Below are 22,480 nucleotides of genomic sequence, written 5' to 3' on the forward strand. Positions count from 1 at the left end.
TTAATTAAAACTGAATGCAACTAAATTAATCCTTAATAGTAATATTAAAAAAAAAAAAAAACTACTAAATATAATGACAAAAGCACATAACAAAATTACAAAAAAGAAAAAACTAAAATTAAAACTGAAAGTATAAAAATAAAAGCTAATTTAAAATATATATAAAAAATATATTAGTATATAAATAACACTAAAATAATGCATTTTATTGATAAACCAGAGATCAATACACTAAAAAAATGCTGGGTTAAAAAAAACGGGTTGTTTTTAACCCAGCAAACGGGTTGATTTAACCCAGCGAACGGGTTGATTTAACCCAGCAAACGGGCAAACGGGTTGATTTAACAGAGCGAAGGGGTTGATTTTAACCCAGCGAAGGGGTTGATTTAACCCAGCGAAGGGGTTGATTTTAACCCAGCGAACGGGTTGATTTAACCCAGCGAACGGGTTGGTTTTAACCCAGCGAACGGGTTGGTTTTAACCCAGCGAACAGGTTGATTTTAACCCAGCGAACGGGTTGATTTAACCCAGCAGATGGGTTGTTTAAACGTTAAAGGTTAAAAAGTTTGCTGGGTTAAAACAACCTGTTTGCTGGATTTGTCCATTTTCAACCCATCATTTTTAGAGTGTTGGTTTAGTAGTTTTCATAATGGAAATAACTTTATGCAGCAAACTGGATTCACGTAACAGAGACTCAAACTCAATCCCTGACCGACCTCACGTCTCTTTAAGTCGTTTGTTGACATGAAACATCAGCTAACGTGAGTCAAACAAGTGAAAGACAGTGAGCTTGAGTAGAAACTCCCACTGAACTCATGTGTTCACTGCAAACACACTCCTGACGGATCAAACATGTACAAAACAAGTCCAGTGTGTGTGTATTTGAGCGCTTTAAAGAAGAAATATGCAGAACATAGTGAGGCTGTTATTACTCATTTCACAGAAGTCTTAAAGCTACAGCAGCAAAAAGAGTCAGAAAAGATGAAAAACAATCATGAAAACTAAAATACAACGGTGCAATTTAAGCTGCAAAAAACTAAACTAGAAAATGCAAAAATTCAAACAGAAATATAAAATCAGACACATGACAGTGTCTTTTATGAGTGAACTTTTATAAGCATCCCATGATGCATTGCAAATGACATGACAATCTTAAAAGAAGAGAGGATAAAAAAAAATTATCATGAGAAACTAAATTATGACTGTTTATGGAGCATTATACATAACATTTATATTATAAAATTGATTCTTAAATTGCATGTCTGTATGAAAACATAATTGAAAAAAAATAAAAAAATGAGTGAATGAACTACTCCTCCCATGATGCACTGCAAATGACATGAATCAAATAACGGAACAATACAACTGACTTAAAGCTATAAAATGCATACATATTAAACATTATACATATCCTAGTATTAACGTCTCTCTGGTATCAAAATTAGCATCAAGAATTGTAAAATTTCAATTGCATCTAATAAAATGTTTATATCACAGTAACCTTATTTCCAGCAAAATACTTGATTTTATATATAATGGTCATTCTGCTGTGAAACACTCACGCTTTAGAGGAAAGACAAAAGGACAGAAACGCTTGAGTGGGATTTTCCTGAAGCTCCACTGGAGACGAACATCATGAGTGGGAGGACAGATCGTGTGTGTGTGTGTGTGTGTGTGTTTCGGGGGAAGCCCAACAGCTTTGAGGAGAATCTGACAGCCACCCACACAGAGCTGTGCTGCACATCGTGTGTGTGTGTGTGTGTGTGTGTGTTTCTAGCACATTATTTGATGCCTGCAGTCATTGTGTGTTTCTTCACTGACATTTATTGTTTCATCATCAACCAGAACTACACACACACACACACACACACACACACACACTGATCTGTGTTTGTTTCACCTGCTAATGAGCAGAAAACACCTGTAAACAACAAGAGGAAGGGATTTTCGTGCTCTTTCCTGCTGTGAATCGGTTGGCAGCAACATTAAAGCTTCCAGGGTACAGAGTCACATTTTACTAAAGCGCCTAAAGATAAAGAAATACTCAAACTACTGTTACATTTAATGCAAATAAAACCACATTATCAGCTGCACGGACACACAGAGCTGACGCTTGAAGAGCCCATCACTGACACTGTGACCACTGCCACATCACTAACACAATACATATATATTAATATAAGATACATATCAAACACACACACTCACAGACTCAAACACACACCTAAAAACATTCATCATTTAATGTATCATCATTTCCTCACACTCGTGAGATGTTTAGCTGACAGTTCACATAAATGAGGAGTGTCCAGCTCCATATACAAGAGAAGAAATAAAGTCATTCAGGTCTGAAGCGACATGAATCTTCATTTACTTTCCCTTTCATTCTTATTCCAGGACATTTTAAAGCGTCTGGTGTGTATCTTCAGGTGCATCACGTCTCCACACCTGAGATAGAGAGTCTCCAGAGAGACAGAGAGTCGATGGGGACATAAAGAACAAACACACACCGATCACGAGAGCTGATCGTGTTCTGTGACTCATGTAGGCTCGTCTCAGTCATTACATCATTCGTTTTCTGTGTCAATAAATGGTCAGTTTAGGCAGATATGCTACATTTCTTCTAAAAACTCATAGTACAATCGAGCACAGAAAGCGTGAAGAACTTGTGATAAACATGACAATGATGTTCAATAATTTCCATCTACTGTAAATGTTGAGCTTTAAATGAAGATCTGAAACACGAGTATGTGACGCAGACGCTTCTAGAAACTAAAGCGTCATTTTATACGACATTATATTGGGCATTTAGTCAAAAAATGATGCAAAATTCTCTCTCTTCTTAAAGGAACAGTACATAAATAATCATTCTAAGTCGCACAAAATGACAGAATGATCCATTTATGGGTGTGTAAACTTCAATTCAAGACAATTAAATTGTTAATAACATTTATTTGCATGAAGATTAATCACCTGTCATCAATTTCATGATCTTTCTCACATCTGATAATGTTCATTACTCATGCTACTACTAATAATAATGATGATAATGTTAATGATATTTATTATAAAGGTCACTGCACATAATGTGCATGAGTGTGTGAGAGAATATTAATCTATTGAATTAAACTCTCTCTCTCTCTCTTTCTCTCTCTTTGGCCTTTTGTCTGCAGGCGATAGAGTAATTTTCACACTTCAGCATTTTGTGTTATTGTGCTTTACTGCTGTTTCCCCCACAGGAACACGTGTCAGCAGACTCACACACGCGTGTGTATGTGTGAGTGTGAAATGAATGCAGATTTTATAGTTACATTTATTCATTTAGCAGATTCTTTTACCCACAGCAAATTACAAATGAGCAATATGCATTATACTGGCGAGGGTCAATTTTCACTGCAAATTAAAAGTCATTAACGATATTAGAGATGACAAACTCCACACTGACACTATATCGGTGATGGGAATGACATATGTTTACATGCACTTATTCATGTCAATCTAAATGAATCCAATCCGATTCACAATTCGATTCCGATTCACATTCGTTTATATGTGTGAGAATGTGATAATGTCATCGAAGCTACGCAAGTATAATTGTCTTTTTGTCCTTGGTGATATATGTTAGAAGTGCTTTTTTGTAGCAAACATTTAGTAAATATTCAGTTTCATCTGCCGACTAGTTCGTAAGATGTGAGATTTTTACCACATGCATTAAGGCACCGCGCAAGATATTTGAGAAAATAGTCCGATTCAAACATTTACATGGACTGAGCTCTATCTGATCGACTGAGGTGCTGACATGAAGGCTTCTCAATTCGACTGAACCATCATGGATTATTTGGGTGCATGTAAATGTATTATAAGAGACTACAGAAGCTATTCAAATGTTCAGTTTCAGCACTGATACCGGAACTGAAAATCATCCTGCAAAATCCCCTGCTTCATTAAGCTGTTATACATACTGAAGATCAATACTGTTCAATAGGTGAGCACTAGTGATGGTTCCATGAAGAACCTTTAACATCCACTGAAGGGTTCTTCACACACTCTTAAAATAAAGATTCCAAAAGGGGGTTTTCGCCATTTTTGGTTCCCTAAAGAACTTTTCAATGATCAGTTCTTAAAAGAACCATTTTTTCTTAGTGTGAAGAACATTTTAATAATCTAAAGAACTTTTTTTCCCAGTATAAAGAACCTATTGTGCATTGAAAAGTTTCAATGGATGTTAAAGGTTTTTGATGGAACCATAGATGCAAATAAAGAACCTTTATTTTTAACACAAAAATGATTTTTACGAACTGTTCACTGAAAGATTCTTTGGGGAACTCAAAATGGTTCTTCTACACTTCTAAAAATAAAGGTTTTTTATTGGCTTTTAAAATCCATGGTACCTTTCCATTCCACAAAATGTTCTTTTGATTATTAAAATGTTCTTCATACTAAGAAAAAAAAGGTTCTTTTGAGAACTGATCACTTGAGGTTTTTTTGGGGAACCAAAAATGTTTCTTCTACACTCTTATAAAATAAAGGTTCTTTGTTTGCCATGAATGGTTCCATGAAGAACCTTTAACATCCATTGAACCTTTCCATTCACAAAGGGTTCTTCACACACTCTTAAAAATAAAGATTCCAAAAGGGGGTTTTCACAGTGATGCCATAGAAAAACCATTTTTGGTTCCCTAAAGAACCTAAAGTACAGTTTTTGGTTCCCTAAAGAACCTTTCAGTGATTTTTTTAATAATCTAAAGAACTATTTTTCCACAATAAAGAACCTTATGTGCAATGGAAAGATTTCATAGATGTTAAAGGTTCTTGAACCATCAATGCCAATAAATAACCTTTATTTTTAAGAGTGCAAAATGGTTCTTTTAAGAACTGATCACTTAAGGGTTCTTTAGGGAGCCAAAAATGGTTCTTCTACACTCTTACACAGTAAAGGTTCTTTATTGACATTGATGGTTCCACAAAGAACCATTATCATCCATGGAACCTTTCCATTTCACACAGGATTATTTACAAAAAACATTATTGTGTGAACGCTCTTAAAAACAAAGGCTCTTTATGTGCAACTATGGTTCTATCAAGAGCCTTTAACATCCGTGGAAACTTTTCAATACACAAAACGTTCTTCAGACTAAGAAAAAAACATGTTTTTTTCTAAAGAACTGGCCACTGAAAGGTTCTTGAGGGAACCAAAAATAGTTCTTCCCTTAAGTGATTAGTTCTTAAAAGAACCGTTGTTTTTCTTAGTATGAAGAACATTTTAATATTCAAAAGAACCTTTTGTGGAATGGAAAGATTCCATGGATTTTAAAAGTTCTTTACGGAACCTTCAATGGCAATAAAGAATTTTTAAGAGTACAGAAGAACCATTTTGAGTTCCCCAAAGAACCTTTCAGTAAACAGATCATCTAAGAACAATTTTTGTGCGAACACACTTAAAGGTTCTTTATTTGCAGCTACGGTTTCATCAAGAATCTTTAACATCCATGGAAACTTTTCAATGCACAAAAAGTTCTTTATTGTGGAAAATGGTTCTTTCGATTGTTCTTTTTTTTTTTTTTTTTCAAGAACTGACCACTGAAACATTCTTTGGGGGAAAAAATGGTTCTTCTATGGCATCACTGCGAAAACCCCCTTTTGGATCCTTTATTTTTAAGAGAGTAAAGATGTTAAAGGTTCTTCATGGAACCCAATAAAGGACCTTTATTTTTTAAAGTGTAGAAAAACCACTTTAGGTTCCCAAATGAATCTTTTAGTAAAATAATCATTTTTGTGTGAAGAACCCTTTGTGGAATGGAAAGGTTCCATGGATGTTAAAGGTTCTTCATGGAACCATCAATGCCAAATAAAGAACCTTTATTTTTAATAAAGCCACAATTTTTCTAACGTTCTTCACACAAAAATTGTTCTTTTACGAACTGTTCACTAACAGGTTCTCTGGGAATTCCAAAATGGCTCTTCTATCATTTATCAGCTGCTTTCCTACAAGACTGAAACGTGGTCAATATTTCTCTGTTCACCGTCTCCGTCTCTGTGAAACAGGAACCATAAATCCCGTCAGATGAGCGTGGGTTTGGCTCCCTGGCCAACAGCTACAATCATTCGGCCTGATTTCCTCTCTCAGGTGCTTTACTTCTCCTACTCATTATTATGCCGCTTCTTTGTTTTATGCATTTCTTCCTACTTTGTAATGGAACAATAGGACAGTGTGTGCAAAGCTCGAATGACCGCGTGTTCAGTCTCCCGGAGCACAGGTGAGCTCTCAGGTGACCGGCGTGAGAATCCAGCGCCTGAACAAGCAGGTTTTGAACTTTACGAACTCTCGCTGGCCTTGAGATACGTCAGACAGAGTTTCCTGCAGAACCTTGAGCAAACACGGAGACAAAAGATCAGGTATTGACTGTAAAACACAAAGTCGTGCAGATCTAAGACTGTGAACCCGAGCTGAACTTCTCAACTTCTGCTTTATCAGTGGCGAGTTCAGCGATGTCTCTGACTCTTACACCAGCAGTCTTTCAGTTTTTGAGGAGACACACACATCCTGCTGGGTTTCCGTTACAGCGCAAACACACCCGTACACATGCGTCAACACCTGCTGGATAAACCTGCCCGCCCGTCACACACCCGGATGTGCCCCGTTAAACACACACGGACGTCCCTACACACACACACTCATGACTAACTAGTCCTTCAGTGGAGGATTTTAACCCTATAAAGCCTCTGAATGATCTGATAAACCTGTTGAACAAAACCTACTACATGCACTCTGTCCTTTTTATCAAGTAAAAGGCTTTTTAGTATAATTGTACTTTTAGCTTCTCTCTTTGCTGTGAAATTTGACTGATTTTTACCAAGTAAATGTAAGAAGAACTTTGATAGTGTTAGTAATATTTCAACTGGACTGAAGAAGGTTTACTTGATTATCCAGACATCGTCTTATTAGAAAAATCATGAGTATCAAATATGATCATCAGGCTTTTGATGAAGGTTTATTTGTTCATCTCTCAATCATGCATTATATGTTTTAAAACTAGAGATTATGAAACTAGGAATTCGGTCTTCTATACACTGTTATAAAGATCTCATTGATTTACATTACATGCTTTAGAAAGTCATATAAAATATCAGCATCTGAATAAAATTGCATATTTTTGCCTCTTGAGCGGTTTTTCTCTCCATATTCTCATACTATATGAGCCATAAAAGTATCAAATATGACACTCAACATAAAATACACAAACTTTTTTCTCTTAAAGTTTCAGTAAGTAGATTTTCACAGGGTTAATTCATGGCAGCATCATCACTCCTGAATCTCTAGTGTGTGATTAAGCTCACTAAAGTGAAAAGTCTTGATGAGTTTGATCCCTCATACAGTTTCAATCTGCTGAAGAAGACAAACGCAAGGCCTGCCATGAAGCAGAAGAGCAGCTGTCCGTCACAAACACTCACCTTGATCTTGTGTAAACTCTTCTCCTCCTCCAGCACTTGGATCCACACGCAGATGCTGCTCTTGTTGTAGGTCAGACTCCAGCCTTCATCGGACTGACACTCGTGTTTGAACCGGCTGAAGGCTCGGTCGTCCGGGATGAGAACCTCTTCTCCGGACATCATCATCATCATCATCTTCCTCCTCCTGCTGCTGCTGAACCTGCGGCTCCCGGTGCGGGGAATAACAACCTGATATGAGACTAACAGGAGAGTTTGCTTTTAAAGAGTTGCTTTTAAGTTTATTATTCCCAGAGGCCGGTGAATCTGACGCGCGTCGCGTGATGAAACAAGACGCTCATGAAACGCACGGGCGGTTTCTCTCTGAACCGAATCCCTGATTCACATCAGATGTTCAAACATATGCTGCGCGTTTTCCGCAGGCGTGTGTCGCGCGCCGGTGCGGAAGCGCGCGTTTAAAATATCAAGATATACGCGCGCGAGAGGGTTGTGTAAATAAACTCATATATGAGTGTGTCGAAAATAACAAACGCAAACGCGTTTCCCGGTGAAATGCACGAGCAGCTGTTTCATCCCGCTGTATGTGTGTGCGCGTTACATTGGTGAGGAAAGGCGGGTGCGCGCTGGCACACACACGAACACACGCATGACTGACAGCTGAGCTCCGCCCACCGTCATGCACCCGCACAGCGCTGACGTGTTAGCTTCTTATTATAACCTCTATTTTGCATGTATCGATTTTTTTCTTCTAGGCTATATCTCCTTTTAATGACATCACTGATCATGCAAAATAACATCATAGGCAAAGAGAAATAAGATGCATTGAGTGAAGTTTGGCAGGTTTGTTACTTGCATGAAGATGTCAGATGTGGGAATGGCTGATGAGCATAATAAAGCGTTTTCAGTTACTATACATGGATCATATTGTGAGAAATAATATCATAATGCAAACTATTAGCTATTTCATGAGTCAGGCTTTACAGGGTTAACGATCAGTGGATTGAGATGATGATGTGAGCTGTCAAACACATGAATTAATGATAAATATATATAGAAATAATCTTTTTTTTAAATTGAGTGAACACACACACTCATGACTAAGAGGATTTTAACCCTATAAAGCCTCTGAACGATCTGATAAACCTGTTGCACAAAACCCACTACATGCAATCTGTCCTTTTTAGCAAGTAAAAGGCCTTTTAGTATAATTGTACCTTCAGCTCGTGCTTCACGTGTCTTTTTGCTGGGAAATTATACTGATTTTTACCAAGTACATGTAAGAATAACTTCGATATTGTTAGTAATATTTCGACTGGACTGCAGCAGGTTTACTTGATTATCCAGACATCATTTATTAGAAAAATCACGAGTATCGAATATGATCATCAGAAGTTCAGTGTTGTGTTTTAGAGCCTGAAACTGACCGCATACATCCACAAAAACTACTATTAAAGTGTCAATTTAGTGTTTAAATACTTTATGCCGCCATTGTAGAATTTAATAATAAAGACAGGCATGAAGCAGAAGACGTGAGACACACACCACAGGAAGTTTGTGGTTTGGAGATGTTGAATTTTTTTTTTTTTTCATCAAACCACAGTCACTGAGAGTTTCAGTAGCATCTCATTTATTCTACAAACGCCTTTCCTTTCTCTATTAACAGCCATTCAGAAGTGTTAAACATTGCAACTCTGAAATCAATCGATGTAATTCTATTGAAGATGTTTAATTAGTGCCATAAGAAGTTCAGGTATTATAGATGTTCTTAAAGTCGTCTTTTCTTCTCTATTGTGTCGTATATTCAAGTGAAACTGCTTGGCAAACAAGAACAAATGTAGGGCGGGGCTTGATTTTGTCTGTGGGGAATTGATTGGATGGTTGTGGTTTGCTATTGGTGGATCTCATGTGAGTGACAGGTTGCCCCGCCCTCGTCATCAGAGATGCTGCAAGAGGGAAGGAGAAGATATTCTGATTCGAGATTACGAGGAACATGAATTTAAAACAATAATTACGTGCACCGACAGGCTAAATCATTAATAAATACTGCAATATCCCATAACTGCCCGTTTTGATTCCCCCTGTTTAAAGCAGTTTCAGTCACTGTGGATGTGGATTGTGTATGTCAACAAACAACATCAGGAACTTTTTAGTATGATCATTAAGAATACCTGATAAGTAAGAATAACAATTTCATAATATTACTTAGTAATAATGTATAATGCAAAGGGATTTGGACTGTATTCAAGTCTAATATTGATATTTTCATTACTGTTCTGTTGTTAATCTATTGGCTGATGGCAGAGGGAAAGTGCTGCTCATGTATTAAGTGAGTTTAGACGCCCTCTGCAGGTCAAAGGATATATATACCAAACTCTGAGCTGAAGCAGAAAAATCGATCTATCGTTTGAAAAGAAGTGTATTTTTTATTACATTTTTATATATGCATGTCCAAAAAATTGTGTTACCATTAAAACTTTTAAGCAATAATAATATAAAGAAAAAAGATTACATAAAAACCTTTCTGAGTGCACGCAGTGCAGCAGAGTGACGTTATTAACTACATTTCCCATGATGCCCTGCTCACCGCGGATGTTTTTCGTTTACCGGACACACGTTTCAGCTCTCGAGCTCTGATCCTCCTGCTGTCATTAAAATCACAAACCGGCTGTCGGTGATCACTGAAACACCTACACTAATCACGCCGTCTTTTCTGATAACAGAACCCGCTGTTATTATTATCGTCAGCTCACGATGTTCCTGTCGTCGGTACCGGCGCGCGTCCTGATGCGAAGGTCGCGGAGTCTATCGCCGTGTCGCGCGCTGCAGACCAGTCACGGTGAAGCCTCCCGCTTCCGAAACCTCTGTGAGCTCGAACCGAGCCGGAGCCCGGTTGCCAGCGGCTCGCGAGCGTCCAGGAAGAGTGTTTTGAGTGAGGAGTCGCACATGCAGTACCATCAGCTGGCCAGCAGGTGGCGCGTCAGTTTGGAGGGCCGCCGGAGCAGCTGGGCGACGCTGACCGCTGCGGGGCGCTACAGAGACGGACACGAGAGCGGCTCGGACACCGCTGCTGCTGCGGGCGTCATTTCAGCCGCGGCGCTCGCCTTCTGCTTGAAGAAAGACAACGATGATAAAGGTATAAAGCGATAGAAGCCCTTCCTTCACATGAGAAAAAAAACATGCTTTTGTAAATCACAATTATGACATAAAAAGTTGAATTTTTGACATCCTGAATAATGTTTATGAGACGAAAAATCGAAATTAGGACATGACAAGGCGACATGCTGACTTTAAAAGTCATACTTATGACCTAAAATGTCGAGGTTTTGACATACTAATATTTATGGGATGAAATGACGAAATTATGAAATACTAGATCAATTATGAGATAAAAAATTTTATGACTTAAAAAGTCATGATTGTGACATAAATCGAAATTATGGCAGATTAAGTCATAATTATGACATTAAAAAGTTTTGATATACTGAGATGAAAAGTCCAAATTATGACAGCGTACTAAATTGAAATTATGACAAACTAAGTCAATTATGAGATATAAATCTGAAATTATGACATTTTAAGCCAAAGTTATGTCAAAAGTAATATTTATGAGATAAAAAAGTATAAATGATGCCATGAAAAGGCAACATTTTGACTTAAAGTCATATTTATGACCTAAAAAGTCAAAATTATGACAATATTTATAGATAAAAAAAATTAAAATTATGACATACTAGATCAATTATGAGCTGAAAAGTCAAAATCATAACTTTTTATGACAGAAAATTAGGAGTTGTGACATTAAGTCAAAATTATGACACTAATATTAGATGAAAAGTTGAAATTATGACATACTAGATCAATTATGAGATAAAAAGTCAAAATTATGACTTTAAAAAAGTCATGATTATGACAGAAAATTAGAAATTGTGACATGAAGTCAAAATTATGACACTAATATTAAATGAAATGTTCAAATTATGACATACTAATATTAGATGAAAAGTCAGAATTATGACATCATACTTTAAGTCGAAATTTTGACATTCTAAATCATAATTTATAGTTTGTATGTCTGAATTTCGAATTTTATAATTATTTGACAAAGACGTCAAATAGTTTCTGCTTTTTGATGTCATGATTATGATCAACAAAGCATGATTTTATGTGACAGCTGGTCGTCCGTATGCAGCTCTGCACACACTGATGAAGCTGACATTAACTGAGATGCTCTTGTGTTTTCAGCTGAAGCTCTTCTGGACGCGTCCAGATCCAGCAACACTGAGGAGGTGATCAGGTGAGACTCACATCACTTACACCAACATTCAAAACAAATACACAATCAAATGACAATAAACAAAAAACCTCTAACTCCATGTTTTCAAGGTTTAAATCAGGGCTTTTTATTACCTCTGGAATTTCTCTGTATCTGGTGCTCAAAATAAATCAAATAATACATTTGACGTCAGTTTAAAATGTTTTTATACATCCATGTACCTTGTAATGTGCTCTAGGAGAAAATGAAACGCAGTTTATGGGACATTTGTTCACGTGTGTAATGAAGCGCGGGATGTTTTGTGTAGATTTCATCCTGTCATCACGCCAGTGTTTCTGAACATCACGTGACTCTGAGGTCATGCAGTGCTCACGTGTGTCTGCTAGAGGGCGCCAGTGATTGTGTCTTTACTTCATCAGCACATTATATTGTGTTTGAGAGACTTTAGCAGAAATAAGAGCGTCACAGTCATTAGTGGTGTTCATTATCTCATTTTTACTCTTATTTGTATTATTTCTAGTTATTTATTTTGATAAAATTTATATTACATAACAAATATGTGTGTGTGTGTGTGTATATATATATATATATATATATTAAATAAAAAATGGAATCAAATACTTAAAATATATATGATATAATTAAACAACATGATAAAAAATTAGAATAAAATAATAAAAATATATAAATATATACATACTTATATTTATATTATTTTATTCTATTTTTTGTTAAATATAATTTAAACTTTTTATTCTTTTTTAATATATTTATATAAATATATGATATGATATAATTAAACGATATGATAAAAATTAAAATAAAATATATAAATATATTTATATGATTTTATTATGTTTTTTGTTAAATATAATTGTAATTATTTAATTCTATTTAATATTTATATATATGATAAATATATATGATATGATATGACATAATTAAACGATATGATAAAAATTAGAATAAAATAATAAAAATATATAAATATGTGTACATATGCATACTTATATTTATATTATATTATTTTATTCTATTTTTCTTAAATAGAAGTTTATTTTATTCTATTTTTTTAAATATCGATGAGTATGTTTATACGTATATGTGTGTGTGTATATATATATATATATATATATATATATATATATATATATATGCATGCATGAATTTATGTGTTTTATACATAGTTGGAAATTATGTAGGAAATAAAATATAGAAATAATCAGCATTTGAAAAGTAGCAAAAGACGCATCTGTGGAGCGTCTGGACGTCTGTCAGAAACTAAAGAAGCAGCCATGAGAGTGAGTGTGTGTGTGTGTGTGTGTGTGTGTGTGTGTGTGTGTGTGTGTGTGTGTTTCTGCCGTTTGGGCCCCAAAAGGCGAATAGTGCAGATGGCAGTGAAGTGTGTGTGAGACACCAGATGTGTTAAGTGTTTTAAGTTAGAGGTCAGTCTGCTGAGAACGAGTAAGTGTCGCAGCTCACTGTTGCCTTTTGGGGCCCAAACGGCAGAAACACACACACACACACACACACACACTCCCTCAGGGCAGGTTTTGCTGTCTGTCCTCTCCTGAATCTCACTCACTGTCTTCTTCTCTCAGGTTGTTGGCGGAGGGAACCGATCCGAACACTCGACACCGCTTGGGCTGGACGGCTCTCATGGTGGCCGCCATGAACAGACAGCACAAGTGAGACCATCTCTGTGTGTGTGTGTGTGTGTGTGTGTGTGTGAGTGTGTGTGTGTTTACAAATGTTTGTCTCAGGCCTGATCACTCTGAGCTCTTAATTACTGCTTCATTAGCTGCTGCTGTACACACACATACATGAGTGTGTGTGTGTGTGTGTGTGTGGTTGTGTTCATTTGCACTCTCTGAAGTGTGTGCGTGTGCATATGTGCGTGTGTGAACTCTTTACCCAGAATGCCGTGGCAGAGCTTGTGTGTCAGAGACCCACAGAACCTTTAATTTAATTCAATTAAAGCTCACTTAACAAACACACACAGACGGAGGAGAGACAGAAGGAGAAAGAGGGAGAAGGTCGCCAAATCCAATTTTTGGAGTCAGTGTCACCCCTCGTTTGAAACAGGAGTCATTTCACTGTGTCAACACACACACACACACACACACACACACACACACAGTCTCACACACACACTCACAGACTCACTGTGAGATACAATTTTATCCTGTAATATGTTCCTTGTATAGTTGTAGTAGCATGAATTGAGAAAATTTGGCATATACTGTACCTGATATATATCAAAATGAACCGATATCGAAATCAGAATCAAATGGAAATCGATTCAAATCATGAAATTTGTGTCAAAGCACTAATAGTATGGTAGTATAGAGTCAAAGTCAGTTTTCCTTCTGTTCTCTCTTATGACTCCATCTCTCTTCATCCATCAAACATGCAGTGTGTGTGTGTGTGTGTGTGTAATAATACATCACTTCTCTTTTCAAGTGATTTTGATAAAAAAAGACGCCCAAACTGTTGAAAACGTCTTTCTCTCACTCACCGAAAATTGATTAATGGTGTTTCTATCAGTGTCTCTATTGAAAATATTGTCGTTTATCACAGGAGCCTGACTGCGTGAGCTGTGTGTGTGTGTGTGTGTGTGTGTTCCTCTCTCTCTCTGTTATGAGTGGCATAACTCACTGTTGCCGTGACGCACAGTCCTGTGTCTTCCTGTCATTCAAAGCCCCTGGTGACCAATCAGAGCTGCAGGGGAAGCGAGACTCCGCCCACACTGACTGTGATGCATGAACGACCTTCATCTCTCACATGACTCTTTCCTGATGCTCAATCTGTTTATTAGTTTGACTGATCTGTCTGATCAATTAAAAATACCGCAGTACATGTGGACGATGTTAAAGGATGTAGTTTACTCAAGTCTTATCAAGTTAATTGTAATTTATTGTTTTTTATTGCCTTTTTCCCTATCAAATATTTTAGTAATCAGAGGTGTCATTCGAAAGCTTAAACACTCAAAATTCATCCTGTCAAAACTGTTTTGAAATTGCAACACTACTTTAAATCCTTTTAGCAGCTCAATTTTTGTGATATTATCTTCAAATTTGGAACTCAACTTGGTTAGACATTGAGTCTAACTGATTGATTAATTAATTAATAATTAATAATTAATTTTAGATTATCCCTCAGCTTTGATTTTATAGAAATTTTTGAGTCCAAATTATTTAGTAAAATATGTATTTTGTATAAAACAAAAAATGTTTAGTTCAGTACATTTGCGCTACAGTAACCTTCTATAGCCTTATTATTACATTTTCATTTTTTGAAGCTGCTCGCATTGAGGTCAAAAATGACATTTTTTTTATTTCAGTGAAATGAATGTACTATATTTTAGTTCAGTAATGTTTTTTTATTTAATATTTTGTATTTTTAGAGGATTTTATGGTACTAAGTTATGTTTATGGAATAATTATGATCCATTTATTTAACTTAAACTGTGGTGAATCTTAAATCTTTGAAGCACAGACTGAAGTTTGGTCTCTTTTTAAAGAAGACACTTGTCAGATTATTGCTGAAAGTGAAAAAAGTTCAAGTGAAAAAAAAAATTATAGAAGTTTATTATTATGAAAGATGCACAAAATACTATTTTTGAATTTTATAAGAAATATATATTTTCTAAAACATGTTTTACTCTAAAGCCATAAATCTAAACAAGTTGTGTTCCAAATTTGAGGTTGATATCTCAAAAAATGAGCTTTCAGTCAGATTTTGTTTGGGCGCAGTACCAAATGCTGCCACTAGATGAAATTCGCTTCCCATTAGTTTCCAATGCGCTCATTTTTGACCACAAACAATTGACTATTTTTTTCAGGACCATTTAAACTTTTTGTGTTCACATAGCTAGTGCCAAAACCTTTACCATGTTTAATAACATTTGAAAAAACAAAATGTAAAATTTCTCAGTCAAAAATGAACGAAGAGCACCAGAGGGTTAAACAAGCGCAACGTATAGACTGTCTCTTTCTCTGTATGTGGCTGTTTTTTGACCAAGCTTTTGGACTTTACGCTCGTAGTCAAATGTCTAACAATATAGTTGAGGTGTGGTTTATTTGTGTGAGCCGCCGCAGGTCCTAGTAAAGGTTCTGTACAGTCACAGGACTGTGAAGGGAATGAGCTGATATAATCAACCGCTCTCAGTGTGTCGGGCTGTTAAAGCGTTCAGGAGATCAGACTGTGAGATTCACACAAATCTGTTTAAACTCCTCTTCAGTGGTGTCAAATATACACCAGTATCAGTTCATATCCAGACCAGATTCAGATCATCAGTGTACTGCATTGCAGCATGCTTTATAATTGATTTAAAACTACTTTAAACTGCATTTTCTGTTATCATTATTTGACTTGCAAGACACTACATGGAATATTCGTATACTTTTATGGAAAAAAAAACGTCAGTCACAGCACTTAAAATCACTTAAAACTGTACTATTGCTTTATATCACCATTTCAGACTGTGTCAGATTAGGGAAACATCCAAAATGTGCAATGATGTCTCCTAGGACTGTAATTATGTCATTTAAAAGCTTAAACTGTCAAAATTTATCCTGTGAAAACTGTTTTACATTACAGTACCATGCAAATTATATTTAAAACCTTTTAACGGGCTCAATTTTTGTGATATCAACTTCAAATTTGGAACACAACTTGGTTAGACGTGGCTATTTTACAGTCTAAATTACTTTGTAAAATATGTATTTTGTATAAAATATAAAATGTTTAGTTCAGTATATTTGCGTTACAGTAAAATTAAAATAAAAAAAGTGCAGTGATTTCCTCTAAATTTATTTTCCTCAATTTATCCTGTGAAAACCGTTTTGAAATTGGACAATGCGTTACCATTAAAACACATACTTGGTACTTTAAAACCTTTAAACAGGCTCACTTTTTGTGATATCAGCTTCAAATTTGGAACACTTGAGGCACCTCAATAGACTAAATTGTAATGTTTAATAAATTCTTAGGGTATAATTTTTACTACTAAAAATAATAAAATTAGATTTTTTTATATTTATAATATATTTTTAAATTTAAATGAAATTAAACCAATTTGCATAAGCGATTAGACCATCATTTGCATTCTTAATCAAAATTTTAGTGAGAGAGAACTAAGGTTGTGTCATCTGCAAACATTATTGGAGTAAGAATTTTTGAAACATTCAACAAATCATTTATATAAATAAGAAATAGTAAGGGTCCTAGAACAGACCCCTGAGGAACCCCACAGAGTAATCTTGCTTTGCTAGAATAGCAACCCTTAAAACAAACAGTCTTCTATTAAATATGTAATTTTTCAACCAATTATATGTAATATCATGAAAACCATATTTATACAACTTTTCCAATAAAATGATACTTAATTTCTCTAAAAATACTACAAGTAAATTCATGATTGGGTAAACTTGTCAATCAGGTGAAGCAAAGCCATATAAGTAGAGTTGTTTTTACAGAATTCATACTGATTTTTGTAAAGAATAGAATTTGAATCTAAATGAAAAAGAACCCTAAAATCAAGTCAAGTCAAATGTTTTTGTATAGCGCTCGTCACATTACAGAAGATCATTATGTTAATGTTCATAATACCTTCATTCCTTCTAGTCGCATTTAGCAGATTAGAGCTGGGCAATGATATAGTTACATTTTACATTTTAATGTTCATGCAATTTGTGAACCGCACGTGTATCCCAGAGACGACACCGGTCTGGTTTTTGTTGAGTTGTTGAGTATTTCGTGTCGGGATAGATGCTCCGATAGCGAACCAGCTCCACCGTGATCAAAGTCTGAGACTGTTGCTCTTTTAAAAGCAAGAAGGATATGCTTTAGACTGAGATGTTTGCTAAGCTTTGATGTGTGTGAGACTGTTTGCACTCTTAACCCAGCGACGGCCACCACCCAGATCTGTCCATTCACGTGGACAATGACCAGCAATGAAGAGGAACCCTTGTTGACCGTTCCGATCCAACGGCACAACGCCTCACTCCAGGATAAAGAAAGGAGAAGTGAGAAAGCGAGGTGAAAGGGGCTTCTAGAGAGGGGGATTATCCCTCATTTAGGTCCTGAGAAGGGCGAGCCGCGGTGGGAATGTGCTGGGATTATTCTGGAGTGGGTGGGAACAGGGCATGTTTTGTTAATGAGGGCAGCGGATGAACTTTAGTACGTAACCGCTCTCATCATTTCATTGCAACATATTGGGATAATGCAAAGAGTTTTTAACACTCAATGAAGATAAATGTTCTCTTTTAGAGAACTGAAAGTAGTGACGTTACTAACTGAAGCACATAACGGTAGATGTAATGCAGTTTCTCCAGTTATATACATTTTTTGCAGCTCCATCAGTACAAATGAAATGTAAATTAACCTGTTTAAAAAATGGTAATTAATTTGAGTGTCTGCACAGCATTTTGCATCTTGTGTTTCGTTTTTGTTGTTTGTTCATCACTATGCTTTAAAATCAGTTCTCTAAATTGCTTTCTTATTGTATTAATTATGTTTTGTATACATTTATTTGTGATCCTTGTTTTATACCAGATAAATACTGATTGGAATTGCAAAAATGATATGATAGTTAAATATTTAAAGATTATGCCCAATTCAATGTAGTTATTTTTCAATTAAATTCTCTAAATTAGACTGTTTTATAGTTTTATTAATTGTGTTAAGTGTAAAATCATGTGTTTAAGCTGTTTTTTATAGATAAGAAATAGTAAGGGTCCCAGAACAGACCCCTGAGGAACCCCACAGAGTAATCTTGCTTTGCTAGAATAACAACCCTTAAAAAACAAGCTGTCTTATATTCAAAATTAAAATTTTCAACCCTTTATATGTAATATAAAAACCATATTTATCCAACTTTTCTAATAAAATTTAATGATTAACTGTATCAAAAGCTTTTGACAGTAAATTCATGATTTTTAAGTGCAAGGGGAACCTTGTCAGTCAGGTGAAGCAAATCCATAGAAGTAGAGTGGTTTTTACGGAATCCATGATGTTTGTAAAGAATAGAATTTGAATCTAATGAAAAAGAATCCAAAAATTCTAAAGTCAAGTCAGATGTATTTCTATAGCACTTGATAATACCTTCATTCCTTCTAGTCGCATTTAGCAGATTAGAGCTAGTGTTTTCTACTTTTATTAATTTTGTTAAGTGTAAAATCATCTGTTTAAGTTTAATTTTGTCTCCTAATTAAGAGCCTCAATGTTTTGTACCAAAAAATACTTATTGAATTGCAAAAAAATTATTGAAATTATCTTATAGTTAAATGTTTCAAATACACTATATTGCCAAAAACATTTGTGAAAGAATAGGTCGCTCTCAGGAGCTCAGTGAATTCAAGCGTGGTACTGGCAATAAGTCCATTCGTGAAATTTCCTCACTGCTGAAAATTCCACGGTCAACTGTTAGTGGTATCATAAAGTGGAAGCAATTGGGAACAACAGCAACTCAGCCATGAAGTGGTAGGCCACGTAAAATCACAGAATGGGGTCAGCGCATGCTGAGGCGCACAGTGCGCAGAAGTCGCCAACTGGGATGCAGTTGGGATGCATAAAGCATGCCCCCACTGGACTCTAGAGCAGTGGAGACGTGTTCTCTAGAGTGACGAATCACGCTTCTCTGTCTGGCAATCTGATGGACGAGTCTGGGTTTGGTGGTGGCCAGGAGAACGGTACTTGCCTGACTGCATTGTGCCAAGTGTAAAGTTTGGTGGAGGGGGGATTATGGTGTGGGGTTGTTTTTCAGGGGTTGGGCTTGGCCCCTTAGTTCCAGTGAAAGGAACTCTTAATGCTTCAGCATACCAAGACATTTTGGACAATTTCATGCTCCCAACTTTGTGGGAACAGTTTGGGGATGGCCCATTCCTGTTCCAACATGACTGCACACCAGTGCACAAAGCAAGGTCCATAAAGACATGGATGAGCGAGTTTGGTGTGGAGGAACTTGACTGGCCTGCACAGAGTCCTGACCTCAACCCCATAGAACACCTTTATTAGAGCGGAGACTGTGAGCCAGGCCTTCTCGCCAACATCACTGCCTGACCTCACAAATGCGCTTCTAGAAGAATGGACAAAAATTCCCATAAACACACTCCTTAACCTTGTGGAAAGCCTTCCCAGAAGAGTTGAAGCTGTTATAGCTACAAAGGTTGGGCCAACTCCATATTAAACCCTACAGATTAAGAATGGGATGTGATTAAAGTTCATGTGCACGTAAAGGCAGGCGTCCCAAAACTTTTGGCAATATAGTGTAATTCCCAATTCACTGTAGTTATTTTTCAATTCAGTTCTATGAATTAGAGTGTTTTCTAGTTTTATTTTTAGTTTAATTCTGTCTCTAATTAAGATCCTTATTGTTTTGGATCCTTATAAATACCTTATAAATATAAATACTAACTGAATTGCAAAAAAAAGTGATCTCATGTTATAGTTAAATATTTAAAGATAATTTCCAGCTAGTTTTGTTGTGTAGCTGTATAACTAGAGTAACTAATGGTTCAAATGAGCAGATTGGTTAGTTTAACCAGTTTAAATCAGAGCAGTGTGTAGTTTTGTAAAGTATCTTCACTAACACTTGAACACAGATGCACTTTGACCTTTGCTCGTACCACCTGTCAGATACAGATATGCACTGGACAGCTGGACGTGTGTGTGTGTGTGTGTGTGTGTGTGTGAGCGGAAGGAAGAGTCCTGCCTGAGGTGTGTTTTGTAAACACAGGTTCACAGAGGCAGGTGTGTGTCCGTATGTTCGCTGTGATCTCGTCGTGTTTTGATCAGATATGAAATATCTGTGTAGAATAATGTCTGTTGTTTTAAACGTAATAACTAACTCTGTCCTGATCTATTGTGATACTTTATAGCATTCACGCTCTTTGTGTTTTCTTGAATGTTTTACTACCACATAAATATATGAGCAACAATTTCAAAACAATTTCTAATATCCAATTTTGTTTTAGGGTCAGAACAGTGGTAATTGTGATTGTTCAACTGTACGTAAATGAATTAGGTTGTGTTTGATTTGATTCAGTGTGTGTGTGTGTGTGTGACATTTCCTGCTTTAGGTTGATAAATTGAATTGTTGAATTTTTACTGTAGTTTATGAAAGAGTTTTATACAAAATAGCATGCAGAATAATAACACACTCCTCAGTAAAGGAATCAGCAGTTTCTGTGCGGTTGATCTCTTTTGGGGACTCGACACACACTGTTGTGTTTGGGTTTGTGCTTTGCTCAGGGTCACTACTCTTTGGTCTCACACATATGGTCCGTTTTCCCTTAAAACTCGCCACATCTCATACATAAACATTCTGACCCTGAGAACATCGTCCAGACATACTGCTGCAACTGAGAACATCCACTGAGAGACTGAATGTACTGCTGCTCAGAACATCAGAAATGGTGCCAATCTCTTAGTTTTAGTACCTTCATGTCCAGATTTAAGCATCATGCTTGTGTGTGTGTGTGTGTGTGTGTGTGTGTGTGTGTGTGTGTGTGTCATGGTCTCCATAGCACACATGTTTGCTTTGATGCAGCACTGACTCTTTTCGGGAGTGTGTGTTCCGTTAACTCAAGTGTTCTGGAACCCCGAATGGCTCCGGGCCAGCAGCATCTCCACGACAACAGTGGACCCTCCCAACACACGCTTGACCCGCCCTGTCTGTCTGTCAAGATACTGACTCACTGTTCATATACACTACCAAGAGTTTCTGTCTGTGTGTCGTGTGAATGTTTATTGTTCAGTTTTCATGTTCATTGTCAAAAACTTTCATTATTCATAAAATGTGACTCAATAATGTTCTAGATATTCAATAATCATTATTCAAATAATGTGACACAATTTTAAAAATATTCAACAATCATTATTCAAATAATGTGGCAAAATAATATTCTAAATATTCAACAATCATTATTCAAATAATGTGGCGAAATAATATTCTAAATATTCAACAATCATTATTCAAATAATGTGGCGAAATAATATTCTAAATATTCAACAATCATTATTCAAATAATGTGGCGAAATATTCTAAATATTCAACAATCATTATTCAAATAATGAGATGAAATAATATTCTAAATATTTAACAATCATTATTCAAATAATGTGGCGAAATAATATTCTAAATATTCAACAGTCAGTATTCAAATAATGTGACATAAAAATTTTCTAAATATTTAACAATCATTATTCAAATAATGTGATGAAATATTCTAAATATTTAACAATCATTATTCAAATAATGTGACGAAATAATATTCTAAATATTCAACAGTCATTATTCAAATAATGTGGCGAAATAATTTTCTAAATAATTAACAATCATTATTCAAATAATGTGGCGAAATAATTTTCTAAATAATTAACAATCATTATTCAAATAATGTTGCGAAATATTCTAAATATTTAACAATCATTATTCAAATAATATGGCGAAATAATATTCTAAATATTCAACAGTCATTATTCAAATAATGTGATGTCAAAATTTTCTAAATATTCAACAGTCATTATTCAAATATTTTGGTGAAATAATAATCTAAATATTCAAAAATTTAATAATTGCAATAATTTTCTAAATATTCAATAATCATTCAAATAATGTGGTAGAATTTTTTTTTAAATATTCAACAGTCATTATTCAAATATGATTCAATAATTTTCAAAATATTCAACAATCATTATTCAAATAATGTGCTGCAATCATTTTCTGCAATAATTTTCTAAATATTGAATATC

The 22,480-nt window shown here is 35.6% G+C and overlaps 2 protein-coding genes across 2 annotated transcripts in view; one reads left to right on the forward strand and one right to left on the reverse strand.

The window, feature by feature from the left end:
* The window catches only part of stard10 (StAR-related lipid transfer (START) domain containing 10), a 13,614-nt gene extending 5,543 nt beyond the window's left edge, over positions 1 to 8,071 (reverse strand). The window contains exon 1 of the mRNA XM_051861153.1: positions 7,453 to 8,071. Coding sequence (XP_051717113.1) covers positions 7,453 to 7,626 — 174 coding nt within the window. The 5' untranslated portion in view covers positions 7,627 to 8,071. The remainder of the gene's footprint in view (positions 1 to 7,452) is intronic.
* Positions 8,072 to 9,990: 1,919 nt separating this feature from the next.
* LOC127494927 (caseinolytic peptidase B protein homolog) overlaps positions 9,991 to 22,480 on the forward strand; it is a 35,213-nt gene continuing 22,723 nt past the window's right edge. Inside the window, exons 1-3 of the mRNA XM_051861152.1 lie at positions 9,991 to 10,582; positions 11,692 to 11,743; positions 13,324 to 13,410. Of these exons, the coding sequence (XP_051717112.1) occupies positions 10,201 to 10,582; positions 11,692 to 11,743; positions 13,324 to 13,410 (521 nt within the window). The 5' untranslated portion in view covers positions 9,991 to 10,200. The remainder of the gene's footprint in view (positions 10,583 to 11,691; positions 11,744 to 13,323; positions 13,411 to 22,480) is intronic.

The sequence above is a fragment of the Ctenopharyngodon idella genome, chromosome 15 (assembly GCF_019924925.1).
Source record: "Ctenopharyngodon idella isolate HZGC_01 chromosome 15, HZGC01, whole genome shotgun sequence".
NCBI lineage: Eukaryota > Metazoa > Chordata > Actinopteri > Cypriniformes > Xenocyprididae > Ctenopharyngodon > Ctenopharyngodon idella.